The following is a 19,753-nucleotide window of genomic DNA, read 5'->3' on the forward strand; positions in this document are numbered from 1 at the left end:
ATGTAATTGCGAGTCCCCCTATTGAGACTTCCTTTGTAACGCGCTAGTGCGTTATTTCGTGCCACACCGATAGTATCGGCCAGAGGGCCACACTTCCCCCATCTCTAAAACGCTGGCGTTTCACGAAATGGTTTACATTTTGAATTTAAGCAAATTACGGCCAAACACGTAACCAGTGGTGGTCAGTGGAAGCTGGAGCAGGCAGCCAGGCAATCGACCTCTGCACTCCAACCGGCGCACAAGCCCATCGAACTTCCAGCGTATCCGTTGAGCGTGTAACACATCCGCAATTCGATTTGCACACACAGATTCGATCCGATTCCAAATCCAAATCCAAATCAGAATCCGAATTGCCGAGAATCGGCGAAATCTGCCAGCTTGGCGGTCGCTGGAGTGTGACGTGTGACCAGCGACTGCTAGTCATACATATTCAGTAGATGCCGAGGTATCCAGCTGGGCCCGTGCCCGTGCCCGATGCTGGACACGCTTGTTGGACACGGCTGCTCGACACGGGTGCTCGGCTGTAGAGGAAGGGCAGCCGAGGGCTTCCAATCCCACCGAATCCGTATCCAAATCCGATCGCCAATGCCGCTGCAGCGGTAGGGACGCACCGCAGCAGACGCCCACCACCAGCACCAACGGCACCACCTAAGCCACATACACCCACCAATTCCCCCCCAAGAAGATGCGAACGCGCAAGGTGCTGTTGGTAATTGGGTTTCTGGTTACGTGGACCTATGCCACCTACTACCTGCTGTTGCGCCAGACGGGCATCCACACCAGCCGGCATCAGGCGCTGCAGGCCTACAGGCTCAACTCACAGGCCCGCGACGCCAGTCTGCAGAGCCACCATCTGGCCAAGAACGTGTTTGAGTTCGTCAAGCTAAAGTACTTGGCGAAGCAACCGCCGCCAGTGGCATCCACGCCGCAGATCAGCATCGTGGCCGCCGAAATCTCGGCGGAGCTGCCCGAACAGCATGTGGCCAAGGTGGCCCCGGCGCGCATTCCAACGAAAACATATCTGGCCAATGGCGAGCCCGTCTTTCCAGTCCTGGTCTTCGCCTGCAATCGGGTGTCGGTGAAGAAGTGCATCGACAACTTGGTTCAGTACAGGCCCAGCGTTGAGCAGTTCCCAATTATCGTGTCCCAGGTTGGTCTTCATTATAGTTGCCGCATTGAAATCCCTCTTATGCTAATGTTCTACGGCAGGACTGCGGCGACGAGCCCACCAAGGAGACAATTCTCTCGTATGGCAAGCAGGTCACACTCATCGAGCAGCCTGATCTCAGCGACATCACCGTGCTGCCGAAGGAGAAGAAGTTCAAGGGCTACTACAAGATAGCCAGACACTACGGATGGGCCTTGAACACCACCTTCGCCGTGGGCTTCGAGTTCGTCATAATCGTCGAGGACGATCTGAACGTGGCGCCCGACTTCTTCGAGTACTTCCTGGGCACGCACAAGCTGCTCAAGCAGGACCCCAGCCTGTGGTGCGTGTCCGCGTGGAATGACAACGGCAAGGCTGCTGTTGTGGACGCTGCACAGCCGGAGCTGCTCTACCGCACCGACTTCTTCCCCGGTCTCGGCTGGATGCTCACCAAAGAGCTGTGGGCCGAGCTCTCGGTCAAATGGCCCAAATCGTGAGTGGGGCAATTGTGCCGTTTGCCAGCCGATCGCTAATTGCCCATTAACTGTTCTAGCTTCTGGGATGATTGGATACGTCATCCCGCCCAGCGCAAAGATCGCGTGTGCATCAGGCCCGAAATATCGCGCACTCGCACGTTTGGAAAAATAGGCGTATCCAAGTAAGAGATAACCAGCACTGATTGGAAGGTGTCAGCTTATAATGATTTGTTTTTCCACAGCGGTTTGTTCTTCGATAAGTATCTGAAGCACATTAAACTGAGCGAGGACTTTGTGCAGTTTACTAAAATGAATATGAGCTACTTGCTGAAGGTAGGTAAACTAGTGCATTGTTGCCTCATCGCATTAACAACCCTTTCATGTTCAGGACAATTACGATAACACGTTTCTGCGGCGCGTTTATACGTATCCTATTGTTACGTACGACGAGCTGCGGCGAAACCTGATCAGGTGAGTTTATATAAAGAAGGTGCACTATGATTGCAATATAATTCCAATGATGTTACAGAATTGAGGGTCCAGTTCGCATTCAATACACTACAAGGGAGCAGTACAAGCGGACAACTAAGATGCTGGGGCTCATGGATGATTTCAAGGTAGATCAATTAATCTCTTGGCTAGAAACCGTGTTTAATACTGCATGATTCCTAATGCCAACAGAGTGGTGTTCCCCGGACAGCCTACCATGGCATCGTCTCCTTCTATTACAACAAACGCCGCGTGCACTTGGCACCCAACGCCAACTGGAAGGGCTACGAGCTCTCTTGGAGCTAACGACGCTAAGGACGGAATACCGCCAGCTCCACCTCCATTACCACGCAGCGAGCTCCGTGTGCTTGTAATACCAAAAAATAGCCCTATGAAGTTTAATCTTTATTTGACCAATTAGCTAAGTTGTAACTACGGAATCTCCCCGAACAGTAGACGCTGTTCACAGCCATCGCGTAGGCAGGAGTACTTGGAGATAGTCTTGAATCCCTGGCCTACGGACCTACTGTTGGCGTAACAAAATCAAATCAAATGAGTCTCCACTATGTATAGTAGTCAACCGAACTGTGTGTGGCACGAGCCAAAAGTGTTCCATTCTAGCACACAAGCCACACGAGCAACGCAATGAATTGTAAATAAGTCAGTGTCGTTCGCTTTTGTTACAGCTTTTTTTCCCCCTCTCTCAATTGATCGTGTTAAATTGCAAATAGTTATAGCAATGGTTAAGTTATAGACGCAGCGTGTAATTTCTAGCAATTAAGTTGATCCAACTAGAGTTCTAACGGCAACAGACGTGTAATATTTGTGATTTTTGATTATTTAATTAACATTTATTAATTGTTGAGAGCCAGTCAGTGAATACCCCTTAATACCCGACCCACAATGTAACATAGAATAGCAATAACTAGCGCTAGTACTAGAACCAGAACAGAAACTAGACCAGCGCTGAGCCCCAAGGGGTACCCCAGTAATCCCGGCCAGGTCTGAAAGTGTGCCACTCTCAGCTAGTTGTAATGGAATCTACACAGACAGCCCAACCTACTCTACCCCCTATGACTACCCTTTGTATGAGCATATTTTTGTGTATGAAAGACGTACGGAACATAAATTCTAAAGATAACGAGTCGCTGTTTCACTCCGCAGCAGGTGGCTCCTCATCCTCGTCCAGATGCTCGCAGTCAATGTCGCTGCACTCGGACTCCGATTGCGTGGGCCTGCGGCTTCTTTGCGCTTGGCCCAAACCCTCGTGGCCATAGGATGTTGCTGCTCCAGCGGCTGGAGCTGTGCTGCGTTGCTGCAGAAAGTTGGCATTGGCATCCCCAAAGACGCGTTCCAGTTCGGCCAGCCCATTGGAGGTGCCGGTTTCCGTTTCCGGCGGCAGTGTCGCGTACTTCATCTGCAGATAGCTTTCGTTGGCGGGCAGTGACGCCGCGTAGTCCACATAGCCTGGCGAATACGGCTTGCAGCGAGGGATGTAGCTGGCTGAAGGCACACCGCCCGCCGGTGGCTTGGCCACGCCGAAGGGCAGGGCGAAGTTCAAGGGTTGTCCACGTGCCAGAATCGCGTTACGGGCACTTTCCATCACACTGGGACCCGGCAACGGCGGCATGCCGCCGCTCGTCGGATACGGACGCATGGGTGAGCCGGTAGCCACCGTGGCCGTTGCCGAGGCCATGGGAGCAGCGGAGCCACTGCCATTCAGCATGATGGACTGAATGGGCGTGGGACCCGAGGGCGTTTGGCTGAAGAGCCAGAGGCGATCGCCAACCACCATGGGCCTGGCCAATCCCCCGATGCCCAGCTGGGCGTAATAATGCGAGGCCAACGTCTCCACGTCCGAGGTGTACTTGCGCTTCCACTTGGTGCGGCGGTTCTGGAACCAGATCTTGATCTGCAATCAAAGTACAACAAAAGTTGGTTTCTTATTCAAGACGCAAGCAGAATGTATCCATTGGATACGATCGATTTAGGCTGCTATCAAACTCTTGCGGATGGATTGACAAACTTGTATCCTTAAGTGCAGCTTGCAATTGGTAGTTTTGTTACATTTTTAAGGGATTCCTCTGCTCACCTGCGTTTCTGTGAGCTGCAGCTGCTTGGCCAGGGCCGTGCGCTTGGCCACCGAAAGATACTTTCCCCTTTCGAACTCGGTTTCCAGCGCCTTGATTTGGGCCGCCGAGAAGGCGGTTCTCGGGCGCTTCTTGCGGTCATCCCCCAGACCTGCAATGGAATTAAGGTGTGAAATCGAAAGCCAGAATAGACATTTATTGCTACCGACAGCGGCCATTCCTGCGCACGCGGTGCCAACTATTTTCGCCTAATTGTAATTTGTCGATCCGTTGGCACGGTTGTGCATACACAGGATGCCCCATCGCACCGCAAACCCCCTGAGTCGCGAATACGACTGTTGCATTTCACTTAGCCAAGGCGTCTAATTGGCCATTTTGGCATACATTCTCTTGGCCGACCGCAAACAAATAGCCATATAAATTCCTTCTCTACGGGTGGAGGAATATCTCCTCTGAGATCGCCACCGCTCTTTGTCCGCTTGTGACACTTGCATCATTAGTCGACTGCGTTGGTGGCGGTGGCGGTGGACGAGGATGTGGATATGGCTATGGATGGCACATTCCCTGTCACCCAAAAGCTAATTTCTGATCATTTGTTTCTTGATCGCACGGATGACAGATGAGATCATTCAGCCATAAGCACTCATTCGTTCAGGTGGGAAACTCATTGCATATTTATAACATATTGCATATATCTTATAATGAACGGCGGTGCTAAGCTGGTTATGGGTCATTCTCCCGAGGTGTAAATGATGTCTTAGAGCAAATTGTCTAAATTTGGAATTTTTATATAGTACTGTCTTGTTTGAAACTTTTTACAATGCGTAAATAAAGAGAGCTTGTAAGTTATACTTGATAATTCTGCATTTAAAACCACTTAAGTCTGGTGATATGAATCTTTTAGTGTATCTTTTAGTGTATAGTTCTTCTATTGTTTTTAGATACCATATCCAATTCAAGAAAACTAGAACTCTCGTCAGTTTTCATTGCTTTTCCTCTGTTTAGCATATCGATCATACGCACCGTTTCCGTCATCTGAGGCCAAATCGATATCACTTTTGCCGTCGTCCATGTTATCCTCCAGGCAACTCGATGTGGCTGGACTGGACACCCGGGAAAGACCAACACAATGGCCACCGCGGCCACTTTCATCCTGCACCGAGTCCTCGAAGGAGGTGGAGCTACGCATTTCCGGCTTGGCCAGAATTTGTTCGATGGAAAAACTGTGTGGATACCGACGCACTGCCGATTGCGAATTCATGTTTCCACCGATTTGAGCGATCTATATTTCAAAGATACTTTCGCAATCAAGTCCTGGAGGCAACAGCGCGCGTCGAGATCTTACGGAAAACTAATTTCAATATTCCGAGCATCCTGCTCACTGGCCGATTTTTCAAGATGATCGCCTGGCGGGGCGGAGCCTAAAATCATCCGTCTCTCAACCGCTCACATTGTATGGCCAACCAGAAGGACAGAGTGGAACAGATACATCTTATCCGATTTTCACAGCAGACGGCACACAAGTTCGTTTATTTTTAAAACATGTGTGAAATGTTGGCGAGGAAGGCGTGGCTCACGTTCCTCGCCGTCTTCTTCGTTTTCGAAATTGTTCTTGTCGCCTTGCCCGTGATTAAAAGTCATAATTTTTGGCTAATTGTCTACAAGTAGCGCTATTTAATATTTCGATGGCTTGCTAAATATATTTAATACGTTTGCCAACATATTTTTCATTCACGTGATTAATGACTGGATTTGGTTTTAGTGCTTTGGTGTGCGGACACGTGTCCTCTTGTGGGATAATTCATTTAAACAATGCAGCATTTCAAGCATTTATGCAAATGTTCCCAGAATCCTCCTGGAATAAACCAATTTCTGGGATTATCAAGAAAATAAAAAACTAAACTTGTCAAACAGATTGTAGCTGAAAAATGGGTGTAATAAGTCATTTGTTTCCATTAGCCTGAGAAACTTTCTTAAAGTGTATTAGGTATAATATTTAAATTTGAAAAATACTTACTTTGAAAACCCCTTATCCATATACTCACTATATTAGTCAATATATTCAATGGAATTGCGAAATTGGTTTCCTTACAGATTTTTCATAGTATCCTTCACATTTGTGAGTTTAAAACTTATTTGTATGAATGCCAATCCCAAGCCCCCTGTAAAAGTTTCATTAATTCGAAATTATGAACACATAATTCAGATGCTCGGGGTATGGGAAATGTGGAAATGTGGAAAGGGGCACTGCGGATCCGAATGGAGGGGAGGATCTGAGAAATTAGCCGGCGGCCTGGCTGACACTAGTTTCCAATTGGCCAGCAGCCAACTCCACGTCATCTGCTGGGCTACAGGGTGTCGTTCCTGGACGCGGATGCCCCGTGATAACGTCTTCATTATTCAGGCGCGATTTGAACAAAATATCTGAAAACACGTTAATTAGTCGCCGAGATGCGAGAGCAATGGGGGAAAGGGCATCCATTTAGCCGGCCGAGAGCTGTCAGTTTGATTTAATTTAATGAGAATTCTGGCGGGGATTCGGATGCGGATTCGGGTTTGGATTCGGATGCGCATGCGGGGGGATCTAGATCTGCTTATGAGGCCGCATGCCCGAGTGTCGCGGGCACTCAAATCAAAATGACAACTTAATTTTCATAATTGCGCTTAATGAATATTCGACTATTGCTTGCCATATTTCAAATTCCACTGCCAGACAGAATGCAGACTTTGTTTCGACTTCGTCATTTTTAGGCATTTACCAATTTGTTGGCTACCTTACTTGCCAACTTCCCAGGGTATTTATGGAGTCTTACTTAAGGCATTTCCTTCAAACTGAACATTAGCATCATTAGGGAAATAAAAAAGGCAAATGATACAGTATTATATTCTACCTTTGGTAAGAAGGCTCTTTGGGTTAAGTTACTATATTGAGCTGCCCAAATGAATATAATCACATTTCTGGATATTCAATCTTTAGTAAAAAGGCTCTATATTATAAATTAAAGATATGTATAAGCGCTAGGATTCTCTGCATGACATATTTTGCATTCCTTAACCCCTTTGTACTGCAATTTCGAGTCAATTAAGGATCTTTTGGCCTTTGGTCGGCTATTGCATAAGACGCCAACCATAACCTTAGCCTAACCAGATCGCTTCGCTCGAGGATCGCATTTAACGTTAAATGGAGCGCAGTCGCGTCAGAATTTAATTAATAACCGAGCATGCATCTTCATTATAAATCATCACTTCTCGAGTGTTTGTCAGGCGCACGCAGCATAAATCACGGCCGGAGTTGCACTGCCAGTCGCGTGGAACAGTCCGTCCTCCGGCCGGAATCTCGATGTCTTTTTTGTGCCCTCTTTTTGTCATCGCGCCCCGCTAATGATGCATCAAGTCCTGCGGGGTGTTAGCTACATCTAACTGCGGCCTCGCTGGCCCATCGATCATCGGGCTGCTCTGGACTAACATCTGTATCTGTATCTGTATCTGTATCTCGATCGGCGATCGGTGACACTCCCACGCCATTGACTCTCGGATATTCCTGTGGTTTCGGATTACGCCAAAGGTGAAGTTGGGACTCCTTTTGCGGGCGAGCATTGAACTCCTTGGGAAATCGTATCCTGATTAATTCGTTGGGCTGTCTATTTGTTTGCCTCGAAGCTAATTTGTGTGAGCACCTATTAGAGCTAGTTGTAAAAATATGAAACCTTTTAACTGAAGGGCTTCGTTGAAAAGAGATTTCAAAGCCAATCTTAAAAAGCCATTCAATACAGGTGGCGTAAATACATATAATTTATGAATAAGGTGCCAATTGATATTTTAAGGCCTAAACTGTACAATTATAAAACGAAACACTAATTTACAACATTTTCGTGAGTATCTCTTAATGCGGAAATTAAATGCAGATTGCATTATCCTGCCAAAAGACCGCCATAAATATCAGTGATGAATTTCAGCCCCTCCGCCCATCTTATGCTGTTAATTTCATTCATAAAACTTGCTCGGGCAAGGCAGAAAAGCAGCCTACGCCTTATAAACTGACAGATATAAATAATAATTAAGAAAAAATGAGAGAGAATGAACTGCATATTATTAATTTAATGTGCGCTCGTCTCGAATTCGGAGTTTCGGGGATGGGAAGTGAGTGAGTTCCCAGTTCTGGGTGCACTTTTCTGAGAAACATGCTTGGGGAGGAGCTCGAGGAGTAAAAGGCGTCATTCCGTCATTCCGTGGTGTGTTTATGTTTCAGGCGAGCAGACAAGACTCATAAATTACGACCAATTATCAAATTAGATTTTTACAAAACATGCAGCTTAAATCATATAGGAGTGTTTCGCTTTTTACGACACTATCAACCAGATTCCGGTGCTCTTCTCGGATTTCCGTGCCTTTATAGTGTTTTATTTGTGCTTCGGTTTCTTTTTATTTTCGAATCAAATGCTGAATCAATTCGGATTCATGGGCTGCTGATGGCGGCAATTAAAGGAAAAGCAGTGCAATTGGAAAAATTAGCAGACAATGTGAGCCCTGACAACCACGGGCAATTAATTTGGTGTAATTACTCAGGACTGAGTGACAGATCTGGAGACTGGCTGCATCTGTATCTTCTGCCTTTATTTGTATCTCGAGTGTGCGGAGTGCGCTGTGTTGCCACCTCAACGCATCGATGGGATTCTCCTCGATCTCCAACAATTGTGGCGGCATTTTAACGAGCCAAATGGGATGGCATCTCCCCTCGAGTGGCGGAAAATTGGCCCCATCCCCCAATGCGAAAGGGGTGCAGATACTCTAGTGACTCTACTAATTGACATCGGCAGTCTGGGCTGTGATATCAAACAGTTTTACGCACAAATTGAAACTGATAATTGTGGCGGCAGATTTATGGGCCCAACTCATGAGCATATGTTTTAATTAATTTCCAAGAAATTAATTTCGAGTAAATGCTTGCTAAAATCTAGGATCTATAGCTAGAGCTTCTACAGCCAGGTAAATGAAATGGTATATACATACGTGTATGAGATGGTATATATGTACAGGAGATATATTTGAGGTAATTATGACAAATGTCTAACCCGAACATGAGCCCTCCTAATGCCACATAATAACCCAAACAGTCTATATGGTGGGGATACCGATGCCCCTCCTTCCAGTTTCTGTGGCCACATCTGCATGCCATTTTTTGCTGTTGTCTTGTTTGGGGCTCGCGACATTTTCTCGAGACGCCGCCATCCGAGGGAGATTAATGCGGTGAGGAAAATCATAAATTAATTAGAAGCGGTCTAGTCCAGGCTGGAGTGGAATCACTATCGCTTGGTGATGCAGATGCGCATGCCTATTGCTGACATTTAGCGGCAATTTATTGTCATTAGGGCAGATGGAGATGGAGCTGGTGGGTCGAAATGAACTACAGGTGTTGGCACAGAATCGCTTAATTAGCTTTTATTATTAGCTACGATGTGGCAACTAAGTGGCCAAATGTGGGAGAAATATCGCAGTTGCAGCCCCAACTCCTACCAACTCCTACCACTTACTTCCTGTTTTTAAAGTTGGCGCCTAATGCCGACGTTTAGGGGCAATTAGCGACACGCCTTTTGGCGCCAGCCAGCATGGAATTCTGGATAGTTTTTTGGGGGAAATCTACATACTATGTATATGAGTGGATGTAATCCGAATGAGAGCCAGGATAAACTGGAGGGTCAGGTTCAGTGCATTCCACTCTGTCGTCAGTGTGTCGCGACTTCAGCATCCTGCCGACGGGATCCTGGAATGCAGAGCGGCTCCAAGGATCATGCAGCAAGTGGAGGAAGGTTTCTTCCAAGGAATTGCCTATTTAAATGGGAAATCACTAGAAATTATTTTAACTCCGAAAATCTGTTGAACGCAATCCCCGTAAAATAAATATAAATCAAAAAATAAAATAGGGCATCACAATATTTCCTGACACTGGTAAGATAGTAGTAATAAGTGTCAGCGGTGAATATGTGTAACTAAAACTTTAATATTAATATTTTAATGATTTTTGATTGAATATGAATAAAAAGTATAAAAATAAAATAAATAAAAATATTACTAAAAAACACGCTATGAAAACATAGATTTATATTAATGGCATATTTTCCAGTTTAATGAATTGGATTTAAGTATTTTATTCCGAAAGAAGCATTAGAAGTCTACAACGTTGTTTTGTAAACTCTACAACTTTTTCTCCACGTGAATTGTCTCCCAATGTTAGGGTGTCTGTCCCCGCTAACAGTTTAGCACAGCTTTCCACCGATGGCTAGCGCAATGTTTTACTTTAACAGCTTACGGTGCCCTTGGTCACACTGCTGTTATTGGGTGTAATCTATCTCAGCTGTTTTACCTTGACTTTGTTTACATTTTTCGAGTTTATTAACATTTAAACAAAGCTTAACCATAAATAAAATGGCCTCAGCGACCAGTTCAAGTGCCCGGCATTTATTCGACGACTCCAAGAAGCGATTGTGTGCCCGCGTGGGTGTGAATGTGAATAATTTGGGTAAGTTGCAATGTTGCTTTCTCAGTAAAATCGATATGAAGTCTATGTTTTGGATGATCAATAGGTTCTGTGGCCCGCCAAGTAGTCCGAGGTTCCAAGAGCAATGAGGTGAGCTGCAACTTGTATTTCTTGGATGAGGAAAACTAATAGACCAGTTCCACCCACAGATCATGCACCAAACCCTGAAGAACTTCACCCAAGTTGACGTGGTCTCGGATTATAGCCACCAGAATTTGCAGAAGATGACACTGATCCTGCAGCACGTGGGCTACCAGTACGATGTGATGCAGGATAGTGTCAACCACTTGGATTACCTCAAGGAGCAGGTGACGGCCATGGAAAGATGATTGGAAGAGCAAAAGCCTAGACACTAGCAGCCCCCTTGACCTCCGCCGTCAGTTTAGTTTGTCCCAAGCCATCTATCCATAAATATCTATAAATCCCGTAAGATAGGTCCCAGAAGGTCAGGGGCCACCAAAAAGAGTTGGGTCTGCCGATAAGATAAGCCGTGTGACTTGGAGTTCCCGTATAAAAGACCTGAACTACACTGATTTCCATCGCAGTTGGCAAGCAAAGAAAAAATGATGAGCTTGGATTTGAGACTGGCAGTTGCTCTATGTCTAATCTGGACGACGGCTGCCCAAAACTCCACGGACGGCGGACAGGACGGCCGCATTGTCGGCGGCTGGGAGACGCACATCACCTTCTTCCCGCACCAAGTATCCCTGCAGTTGGGCACCCGCCATGCATGCGGTGGGACCATCTTGTCACCCACCATCATCTTGACTGCTGCTCACTGTGTGCTGGAGTACAGCAAACCGCAATATTACGCGATTCGAGCCGGATCCAGCGATTGGACCAAGGGCGGCAGCTATATACGCGTCCAACGGATCATACCGCATCCCAAGTTCCATGAGCCCACGAGGATGAACAATGATATTGCCATTGTTCAGCTGCAGCAACCCCTTGTCTATAGCCAGGATATACGACCCATTAGCTTGGCCACCAATCAAGACGTCGTAATGCCGACTGCCCAGCTTTTTGTAAGCGGGTGGGGCAGTAAGTCCATCTCACAAATGCAGCCGGAAAATCGTCTTCGCTACACAGTTGTCCATCTAAGTGAACAGAATCAGTGTGCCAAAAACTATTTGGGAGCTGGCAGCGTAACCCACACCATGTTCTGTGCGGGAACTCAGATGGGAGGAAGAGATAGCTGCCAGGGAGACTCGGGAGGTCCACTTGTCACATATTTAGATGGCCAGCTGAAACTCTACGGCATTGTGTCCTGGGGATTCGGCTGCGCAAACGCCATGTTTCCTGGCATTTACACTAAAGTTTCCGCCTATGACGACTGGATATCGCAGACAATTGAGGAGCTGGTCTAGCCTAATCTGTAACTGTATTACTACATAGAAATAATAGTCAAAACCACTGCTACTTTTAAGTTATGACGTATCCCATATATACTAATAACAAATCTAATGTATAAGACTTTTCAACTCTGTAAATTAGCTTTATTAAACGCCCATAACTTGCTAATTCTCAAGTTCAGATGACTAACCAAAAACTCAAAATGTTACTTATCGAAAAATAATTAGTTAATTCAAATTTAATGTCAAATTACCTTGTTTATGAATGCAAAATGTAAAAACAAGTTTCGGATTCGTGGATTAGCCGATCGTAGTGGCATATAAAACGCGCATCTCGGCACTTCGAATACCAGTTTTTGGCTCTTACGAACTGCGAATACCGAAGTGTTGTCCAAGTCACCGCCAGTTACCAATCGCAACTTGAGTAGAGAGGCAACACAACCCAGCCATGAAGCAGTTTATAGTTTTGGTAAGTGTGCGACTACACAACATATTACTCAACTACAACTCTTCCTGCTTGCATGTCAAGGTCGTTTGCTTGTTGGGAGCCGCTAAGGCCGATGTGTCCCATCTGGTCACCCCGGAACCGAAGGTTCCAGCCAGTCCGTATGTGTTCAGCTACCAGGCTGGTCGAGCTCCCGGCCATGTGGACCGCCAGCATACTGAGGTGTCTGATGGATCGGGTGTCATTCGCGGCGCTTTCTCCTATGTGGACCCAAGGAACCAGGTGCGCACCGTGCAGTATGTGGCGGATGAGCACGGCTTCCATCCTCAGCTGAGCCACAAGCTGGAGGACAGTGCCGCCGTCCAGGCAGCCAAGCAAAGGCATTTCGCAGCCTACAATAGAATTGCGCAAGAGCATGCCAACCACACACCAGGCCAAGTTGTGAGTGTTCCGTGCACAGGTGTGGCCCCAAATCGTTTGTAATGGTGCATTGTCTTCCACACCTCTGTAGGCACTAGAAAATGCTCCGCATGCCAGCGCCGCCGTTGCACATGCCACCCAGAAGCATCTGAGCGCCTTCGAGCGGATCGCCGCCGAGCACGCGGCCATTGGACGCCAACAGGAGGCACAGCGTCTGGCACTGGCCGCCCAGTCCGAGCATGGAGAGATCGAGGATGGTCAGTACCATCCATAAGAGGTGCTGTGCTGAGCCAGTCTGCTGAATGATATGAAAATAAACGGCCAGTTTCCAGAAACATCAACAATATCAGTTTATCATGTGCTCCTCTAAAGTGAAAGGGGGAAATAGACAGTATGGAAAAATAAGTTAACAATTGTATAATATTTTTTGTTCTGCAACATCCGATTTTTATAAACTGCGTTTTGTTAAGTACACAAAAACACCATACGATCAGATGGCATTTTATAATTTTAATTAATTAACTTAATTACTTTTACTTTGTGTTAAAATGTTTTGCGATTCATTCAAGTTGATTAGTAGGCCATCATGAGAGTATAACGTGTTTAGTGTTTAGTTTCCTACGATAACTTCAACTAGTTTGATGTCTGGCCAGGTGTCTTTGAGCCTCCTACTTTGTGTAGCTTTTACGTTGAGATATCAGCTTGCAAGTATAAGTACTGCTCAGAAAATCTGTATACAACTCCCCCTTTCAGAGTAATTCCGAGTTTTACGATCCGTGCCCGCATACCAATGGAATAGACGAAGATGAGGCTGAAGCGGTTTTCAGGGACTGGCCCGCATATCTCAGTTTGAGCAGCGTAAATAGGACACACAAGTGCTATGTGATCTGCATTTTCCAGTATTACAACATTGTATCCACCTCTGGCGAAATAACTTTGGAGAAGTACTACGATTCCGGGGTTATTGATGAGTTTGCGGTGGCACCTAAAATAAATCGATGCCGATATGAGTTTAGAAAAGAAGAAGATTTTTGTGAGCGAATGTTCGCTGTATTCAATTGCTTAAGACAAGAACTATTAATGAGCTCATAAAAATTGCTATAAATCATAAGTTTGTGACTTTATTTTGGCTTACAAAATTAATGCATGTTAATAATTAACATACGGAATTTAAAGTGTGAAGTCCAGAATTGTCAAAAGAATCTATTGTCAAAAGAATCTATGAAACTACTATATATGCCATTGCCACACAGTGCTCTCTTTGTATTACATTTGCTGTATTGCTTATCAATAAGTCACTTATCAATTTAAATAGTGGTAATTTAAGTCGCTGTATGTGTATGCAATTACACATCTGATTATCCATTATATAGCAATTTAATTGCTTCAATTGGGTTTGTTATAAGTACTCGATTTGAGGGATTCTCTACGAATATAGCAAGTATGCTGGACCGACCAACACCGTATTTATTGCTACTCTTTCTGTGCGGCAAGGTTCTTGTAAGGCTTATGCTTTGAATGATGTATCTTAAGACATGTTTGAGCTTATTTCTTTGACCAGGCTAATACTGCAGTATTTAATCCGTGTGCTTCACAAGCTGCGCTATCGGAGACTGAAGCCCACAAAGTGATGGAGAGCTGGCCAGATCCCCCAATCGATCGGGCGCACAAGTGCTATCTAACGTGCGTCCTCTTGGATTTGGGACTGGTTGATCAAAACGGGGATGTGCAGATCGACAAGTACTTGAAATCCGGAGTTGTGGACTGGCGGTATGTGGCATTCGAGTTGATAAATTGCCGCATAGAATTCGGTGACGAGAGGGATCTGTGTGAGCTGTCGTATGGACTCTTCAACTGCTTCAGGGCGGTGAAGCTAGCGGCCGAATCGAATTCTTCACTTAGTAATGCAAAATAGCTACAATAAAATGAAAGATATTTCACTATTTTTATTTTGCATCGAGCAGTCGATGATGATTGATGATCTTACGACTGGTGCGAGTAAGAAAAGTTCCGATTACTGAAAGCTCAAAGTTGCTGGCTTGTTTGATAAGCGTTTGAAGGCAGGTCCGCTCATCGAGTTTAGTTCTGTTTGGAGGTCCGATACCGCAACACGTTCCATTCCGATTCGTGATGGCACCACTTCCGCTGCTCCTGCTTCTGCTCCTGGTGGTGGCGACTGGTTTTGGCCGCGCCTACGAGGCACCTGCGGCTCAGGTGCGCGTGTTCTATCCCAGGGGATTCGAGGTCTCCATTCCGGATGCGGAGGGTATTTCCCTGTTTGCCTTCCATGGCAAGCTGAACGAGGAGTTCGACGGCCTGGAGGCTGGGCGATGGGCAAGGGATATTCCGAAAGCCAAGCGGGGACGCTGGACGTTCCGAGATCGAGAGACACAGCTCAACCATGGCGATACCCTGTACTTCTGGACCTACGTGGTCTACAACGGGCTGGGCTATCGACAGGATGACGGAGCTCATGTGGTCAACAGTTACGACAATAAATAGGTTCACCCCTCGAACCATGAAATGTTTGGGGCCAAGCTTAAAGCTCTTCTGGAACCCTTGTTTATGAACTTTCTATTGTAATCTGATCATTTGGTTTTCAGCTAATCTTTTAGTTGACAAATAATGTATAATATAGAATTGCTGCATTCAGCAAATCACAATGTTGTATAAAATTAAACAAGTGTTGATAAGTTTATTAATCAACAACTTAAAGACAATATTTATCGCTTTAGCATGCAATTTATGATGAAGTAAAAAGGAATCAAGTCAATTGATATTAAAATCAAAGGAATGTAAATTCATATTTTATCCACTCAGCGCTTTCATTGTGGCTGTGACGTGTTTAATTATTTTCGTTAGTAAAAACACTTTTATCCAATGCAAATTTATGCACTTTTAAACGCTGTAATTAATCATAAATAAAATGCGAGGCCTTAATGGCCAAATGGAACGCTGGGCACAGCAATGCGATGGTCTGAAAATTGCGTAAAATGAAGCTCGCTCTCAAACCAACCGATATAATTTGCTTTATGCTCTGGCCGCAATTCACGTCCTGCTATACGTTGGTGCTCACAAAAATAGGTACAATCAGAATTAAATTTGAAATTGCAAATTAAGTTTTTCCAATGACATATATGGCCACAAATAAGATGTGCAGTCTAAGCAACTATTCTAATCGAAGGATTGATTTATTAAATGCCACTCTGGCGCCGCTTAAAGGTGTTAACTTACATATCCTTACAATTCTCGCTCACGGCGTATAAGATAATAGATTCCTAGTTTATGCTAGCTTCAGTATCACTTGGAGTGCTCCACTAATGTTTCAACAGCAGCTGTAAGTGCAACCGTACGTACTCGTACTTATAGCCACCCAAACACATACTTGCACTCACGCACGGCAGACATGGGGCCAAAAAGTTTCGAAGGATTCACAAGGCAAATTGATGAAGTTTTAGTTGCGGCAACTTCGCTACGTGATGTGTGCGTTACCAGACAGAGACGCACTGTCCACGGACCACGCCCTCGCGCTACGCCCCTTTTTTTGGGTCTATCCCCGTATTCCTACGGTGTCTCCCCGATGTCGTACGCTATGGCATACTATGGTATGGTATGGGGGTCTTTTGTGCCCGTTCGTTAACTTTTTCTAGATCCCGCTCGCCTCGTTGCGGTGGCTTTTTTGCAAGCAACAACAAAGCAATAGCAAATGCAATTACAACGCAACGAGCACACATTTTTTGCACTCACTGTGCGCCGAGTTGAGAGTTTGGAGCCACGCTAAATTGGTCTGGCAAATGCTTTTTGAACACCCCCGGCCACGCCCAGCGCCCCTTTTTTCTGCAACGCCGGCACCCGGTACCTTTATAATTTTCTGTCTTCCTCAACATTGCGTAGCAGCCGTTAAACGCTCTATTGGCGCCTTGTTCTTTGGCTTGCTGCTCTCCTTTTTGGTAGCTAAAAATGGCAAAAACAAAAAATCGAATTTCGAACTGGTGCTTTACGGTAGTACAAAGTTTTCAATAGACTTGTTTTCTCAATTCATCCTAATTGAAAGGTGTTCAAAGTGTACTTATTGAAAATAAATTAATATTATACGAATGAAGTTAATGGCAATTCGTGCAGTCAAGCTAACGATCCATTTAACAGTGTGATCGAAATTGAAAAAAAAAATTTTTGAAAATTTTATTCGCATTTTTTAAAGATGTTACTTCATCAAAATTGGAAAAAAAAAAATTGCAAATATTTCATATTTTCAAATTTGTATACCAATCGAATAGAAAGGTAATTGCGACTTCAACGAGGTACAACATTCAAGATTTGGACCATAAAATCGCTTGTTTTGGCCAAAAATACCGAAAAATCGGTGCTATGGCCATGACAGATATTCATAACTTGGCCAAAAACGTTCATAAACCTAAAAAAATGTGTTTTCTTAACAGCCAATGATCCAAGCTAACGAGCCATATCACAATCTGTACGAAATCCAAGAAATATTTTTTTGGCCATTTTTTGCATTTTTTATAAGGGACATCATCAAAATTGGCAAAAATTTGAAAAAAATTTAAATGTTCAAATTTTAATGCCAATTGACTAGGCGGGTGATTGCGAGTTTAACGAGGTATAACATTCTACATTTGGACCATAAAATCGCTTGTTTTGGCCAAAATTGTGTTTTTTTTGTTGAAAATCCGGATTTTTGAGCTTTAAGTCTCGGGATCAGAGAATATCTCACAAACTGAGCTTTAAGCCGACGCAGATCCTTTGGATAGATAGAATAATGATTGGATAAGCACTTGGATTACATTTCGGGTGTTGTTGAGGCTTAAAGGAAGTGATTTCAGCATCACAGGTACCCGGTTTGATGCGCAGTGGACCAAAATGTGTTGATACCTAATACCTAATAAATAGTTTAATCAATCCATCAGTTATGACTGCCATCGCCATTTGTTTTCGCATCGAAGGAGGTGGAAATGGGGAGCTTGAGATCCATTATCATCGCAAGGTGCTCCCAGGGAAGCCTGTTACACACGTTTCAACGCTTAATACCCCACACGTTTCGCGCTTTGGGGCGTGCTAAGCTGTCTGTCCGCTCCGCTGGCTGCCAATAGTCGCCGGCATGCATACGAGTATGCATGTATTTCTCGCAGTGTTTGCTGGGGCATGGCAGTGTCATAAATATTCTTTGCCGCTGCTTTATTTCTTGCCCCGACAAGGACAACGACAACGATGAGGACTACGAGAAAGCAGTTTATCAATAATGCAAAACATCCCAGCTGGGAAGGGGTTGTGGGTGAATCGGTGGCCACCTCCTGGTTCCCCACTCGCTTACCGCTCACTGGGCAAAAAAGCGAGCTTATTTCAAAATTAAAAAAAATTCTTTAAAATACAAACGGTTTTCCTTACGAGTTCGAATATGCAAATTGTATTTGATTGTAAACGGAAAAGAAGGAAGGAGTGTCAATCTGAGAGTAAAATACTGTTGCAATTGCTGTACGCTATTTTTAACGTTTATGATTTATCACTTTATTAGAGCTAATTTATATCGATATTATGTTGTCTGCTCGCGGACAATTTCTCATCCAGTGTAGTTGTTGGCACTGCGATTGCCCAGCGAAGCGGCATAAGCCGCTTGGGCAACATCCCTAAAGCTCCTCGGCCTTCGATGCCATTCCGATGCAGAGTAGTCCCCAGTGACAGCGGCAATAGAGAGCTGGAGGAGCTGGAGCAGCTGGAGGAGCAGTGGGAGCCAAACGGGACCGGTGAGGAGGAAGAGGCAAGGAGCTCGGAGCTGGCGGAGCTGGAGGAGCTGAAGGAGCTGGAGGAGCTGGAGGAGCTGCACTCGCTGCCATAGTGCATGTTTGTCGATTTGACTACGATTGCGGAAACGTATACAGTTCGTTGATCATTATCCGGTTCGTGATGCCCTCGTTTGCCTGCGACGTGATGCAGCTTTCCGTAGTTGAACTGGCCCTGTTGAAGTTATTACCCAGTCGGTTTGCTGCAATAGGGCATCGGGAGCTGGTTATTTGGCGAATATGCATCGACAACTAAAACACATTTCACCGGGACTCGCAGCGCGGCTGGTTTATGTTTTGCATTAGCGCAATGCCTCCTCCTCTTGGCGGCAGGCACTTTGTCAATTGGGGCAGTGGGGCATTAATTTCACTGGCTACTTATGGCGCATTAAATGGCAGCATTCAGATCTATGGGCTACTAATGGCCTGGGTGGTAATTGAATTTTTCAGTCCCCTTCATGCCATTTATGTTGCAATAGTAAAGTGCTTCCGAACTTCTACATATTTTCCATTTACGGAAAATTGAATGCAATTCGCTGCGCTCAAGCCTATTTATCTGTAAGATTTGGCTGATTATGCATTGATCGTTATTCATCAAGAAGCAAGCGAATTGTTTTTAGAGATCGCCCGATTACTTAAACCCTTACATACAGCCGACAATTACCGACAAATTGAAATTAGCTACTGCCCTGAAATTCGCCCACAGAGGCACTTCCTGTGCAGCATTTAGCATCGGTTCGAAATCAATATTCGCAACTCAAAACGGGTGAGCATTTCAAATCGCGATGACAGCTGACAGCGAGGCGAAGAAGCTGCTGCTCAAAATCAAATTAGAGCAAATGCGAAGTACTTGAAGGAAATGCGCTGCAAGCACAGGAAACCGGAAGAGGGAAGAACAAGAGCAGCGCCAGCAGAGGTGGGCGCAGGGAGGGGACTGGGGAGGGGTACCCACAGGGCGGAGGCAAAAGGTAAAATCAAATAACAAAACCTGATTCAATTGAAAC

At 45.3% G+C, this 19,753-nt stretch overlaps 8 protein-coding genes across 8 annotated transcripts; 7 read left to right on the forward strand and 1 right to left on the reverse strand.

Annotated features, from left to right (window-relative positions):
- Positions 1–57: 57 nt before the first annotated feature.
- Positions 58–2,505, forward strand: LOC6547472 (alpha-1,3-mannosyl-glycoprotein 2-beta-N-acetylglucosaminyltransferase). The gene is made up of 7 exons (XM_001974888.3): positions 58–1,150; positions 1,210–1,640; positions 1,701–1,805; positions 1,866–1,956; positions 2,012–2,094; positions 2,153–2,240; positions 2,305–2,505. Exons 1-7 carry the CDS (start codon positions 686–688, stop codon positions 2,416–2,418), a joined length of 1,377 nt encoding a protein of 458 aa, XP_001974924.1. The 5' UTR covers positions 58–685; the 3' UTR covers positions 2,419–2,505.
- A 432-nt stretch (positions 2,506–2,937) lies between these two features.
- On the reverse strand, positions 2,938–5,557 carry LOC6547471 (ventral anterior homeobox 2b). The gene is made up of 3 exons (XM_001974887.3): positions 5,226–5,557; positions 4,205–4,353; positions 2,938–4,024 (listed from the first exon to the last, which is right to left on the reverse strand). The coding sequence occupies exons 1-3, from the start codon at positions 5,461–5,463 to the stop codon at positions 3,266–3,268; spliced, it is 1,146 nt and encodes a 381-aa protein (XP_001974923.3). The 5' UTR covers positions 5,464–5,557; the 3' UTR covers positions 2,938–3,265.
- A 4,966-nt stretch (positions 5,558–10,523) lies between these two features.
- Positions 10,524–11,775, forward strand: LOC6547470. Its single transcript, XM_026980146.1, has 3 exons — positions 10,524–10,719; positions 10,784–10,827; positions 10,887–11,775. The coding sequence occupies exons 1-3, from the start codon at positions 10,626–10,628 to the stop codon at positions 11,064–11,066; spliced, it is 318 nt and encodes a 105-aa protein (XP_026835947.1). The 5' UTR covers positions 10,524–10,625; the 3' UTR covers positions 11,067–11,775.
- LOC6547469 (trypsin 3A1) lies at positions 10,524–12,339 on the forward strand. The gene is made up of 3 exons (XM_001974885.3): positions 10,524–10,719; positions 10,784–10,827; positions 10,887–12,339. Exon 3 carries the CDS (start codon positions 11,301–11,303, stop codon positions 12,102–12,104), a length of 804 nt encoding a protein of 267 aa, XP_001974921.1. The 5' UTR covers positions 10,524–10,719; positions 10,784–10,827; positions 10,887–11,300; the 3' UTR covers positions 12,105–12,339.
- A 27-nt stretch (positions 12,340–12,366) lies between these two features.
- On the forward strand, positions 12,367–13,295 carry LOC6547468 (cuticle protein 8). The gene is made up of 3 exons (XM_001974884.3): positions 12,367–12,558; positions 12,619–12,975; positions 13,046–13,295. Exons 1-3 carry the CDS (start codon positions 12,538–12,540, stop codon positions 13,226–13,228), a joined length of 561 nt encoding a protein of 186 aa, XP_001974920.1. The 5' UTR covers positions 12,367–12,537; the 3' UTR covers positions 13,229–13,295.
- Positions 13,296–13,502: 207 nt separating this feature from the next.
- Positions 13,503–14,317, forward strand: LOC26526438 (general odorant-binding protein 57d). Its single transcript, XM_026980233.1, has 2 exons — positions 13,503–13,530; positions 13,670–14,317. Exons 1-2 carry the CDS (start codon positions 13,503–13,505, stop codon positions 14,044–14,046), a joined length of 405 nt encoding a protein of 134 aa, XP_026836034.1. The 3' UTR covers positions 14,047–14,317.
- Positions 14,318–14,348: 31 nt separating this feature from the next.
- Positions 14,349–14,869, forward strand: LOC6547467 (general odorant-binding protein 57e). The gene is made up of 2 exons (XM_001974883.2): positions 14,349–14,454; positions 14,516–14,869. The coding sequence occupies exons 1-2, from the start codon at positions 14,398–14,400 to the stop codon at positions 14,867–14,869; spliced, it is 411 nt and encodes a 136-aa protein (XP_001974919.1). The 5' UTR covers positions 14,349–14,397.
- Positions 14,870–15,032: 163 nt separating this feature from the next.
- Positions 15,033–15,841, forward strand: LOC6547466 (gram-negative bacteria-binding protein 3). The gene has a single exon (XM_001974882.3). It carries the CDS (start codon positions 15,085–15,087, stop codon positions 15,454–15,456), a length of 372 nt encoding a protein of 123 aa, XP_001974918.1. The 5' UTR covers positions 15,033–15,084; the 3' UTR covers positions 15,457–15,841.
- Positions 15,842–19,753: the final 3,912 nt, after the last annotated feature.

Source organism: Drosophila erecta, unplaced genomic scaffold (assembly GCF_003286155.1).
Source record: "Drosophila erecta strain 14021-0224.00,06,07 unplaced genomic scaffold, DereRS2 tig00000092-arrow-pilon, whole genome shotgun sequence".
NCBI lineage: Eukaryota > Metazoa > Arthropoda > Insecta > Diptera > Drosophilidae > Drosophila > Drosophila erecta.

Bases quoted from the DNA above. Each gene is read 5' to 3' on its own strand.
- LOC6547472 (XM_001974888.3), top strand. From the start codon at position 686: ATGCGAACGCGCAAGGTGCTGTTGGTAATTGGGTTTCTGGTTACGTGG. The intron at 1,957-2,011 runs GTAGGTAAACTA...TTTCATGTTCAG, and splicing joins ATATGAGCTACTTGCTGAAG to GACAATTACGATAACACGTT. The intron at 2,241-2,304 runs GTAGATCAATTA...TAATGCCAACAG, and splicing joins GGCTCATGGATGATTTCAAG to AGTGGTGTTCCCCGGACAGC.
- LOC6547470 (XM_026980146.1), top strand. From the start codon at position 10,626: ATGGCCTCAGCGACCAGTTCAAGTGCCCGGCATTTATTCGACGACTCC. The intron at 10,720-10,783 runs GTAAGTTGCAAT...GATGATCAATAG, and splicing joins TGTGAATGTGAATAATTTGG to GTTCTGTGGCCCGCCAAGTA. The intron at 10,828-10,886 runs GTGAGCTGCAAC...TTCCACCCACAG, and splicing joins GAGGTTCCAAGAGCAATGAG to ATCATGCACCAAACCCTGAA.
- LOC6547469 (XM_001974885.3), top strand. From the start codon at position 11,301: ATGATGAGCTTGGATTTGAGACTGGCAGTTGCTCTATGTCTAATCTGG.
- LOC6547467 (XM_001974883.2), top strand. From the start codon at position 14,398: ATGCTGGACCGACCAACACCGTATTTATTGCTACTCTTTCTGTGCGGC. The intron at 14,455-14,515 runs GTAAGGCTTATG...TTCTTTGACCAG, and splicing joins TTCTGTGCGGCAAGGTTCTT to GCTAATACTGCAGTATTTAA.
- LOC26526438 (XM_026980233.1), top strand. From the start codon at position 13,503: ATGTTTTGCGATTCATTCAAGTTGATTA. The intron at 13,531-13,669 runs GTAGGCCATCAT...TGCAAGTATAAG, and splicing joins CGATTCATTCAAGTTGATTA to TACTGCTCAGAAAATCTGTA.
- LOC6547466 (XM_001974882.3), top strand. From the start codon at position 15,085: ATGGCACCACTTCCGCTGCTCCTGCTTCTGCTCCTGGTGGTGGCGACT.
- LOC6547468 (XM_001974884.3), top strand. From the start codon at position 12,538: ATGAAGCAGTTTATAGTTTTG. The intron at 12,559-12,618 runs GTAAGTGTGCGA...TTGCATGTCAAG, and splicing joins TGAAGCAGTTTATAGTTTTG to GTCGTTTGCTTGTTGGGAGC. The intron at 12,976-13,045 runs GTGAGTGTTCCG...ACACCTCTGTAG, and splicing joins ACCACACACCAGGCCAAGTT to GCACTAGAAAATGCTCCGCA.
- LOC6547471 (XM_001974887.3), bottom strand. From the start codon at position 5,463: ATGAATTCGCAATCGGCAGTGCGTCGGTATCCACACAGTTTTTCCATC. The intron at 4,354-5,225 runs GTGCGTATGATC...ATTCCATTGCAG, and splicing joins GGCCTCAGATGACGGAAACG to GTCTGGGGGATGACCGCAAG. The intron at 4,025-4,204 runs GTGAGCAGAGGA...CTTTGATTGCAG, and splicing joins TGCAGCTCACAGAAACGCAG to ATCAAGATCTGGTTCCAGAA.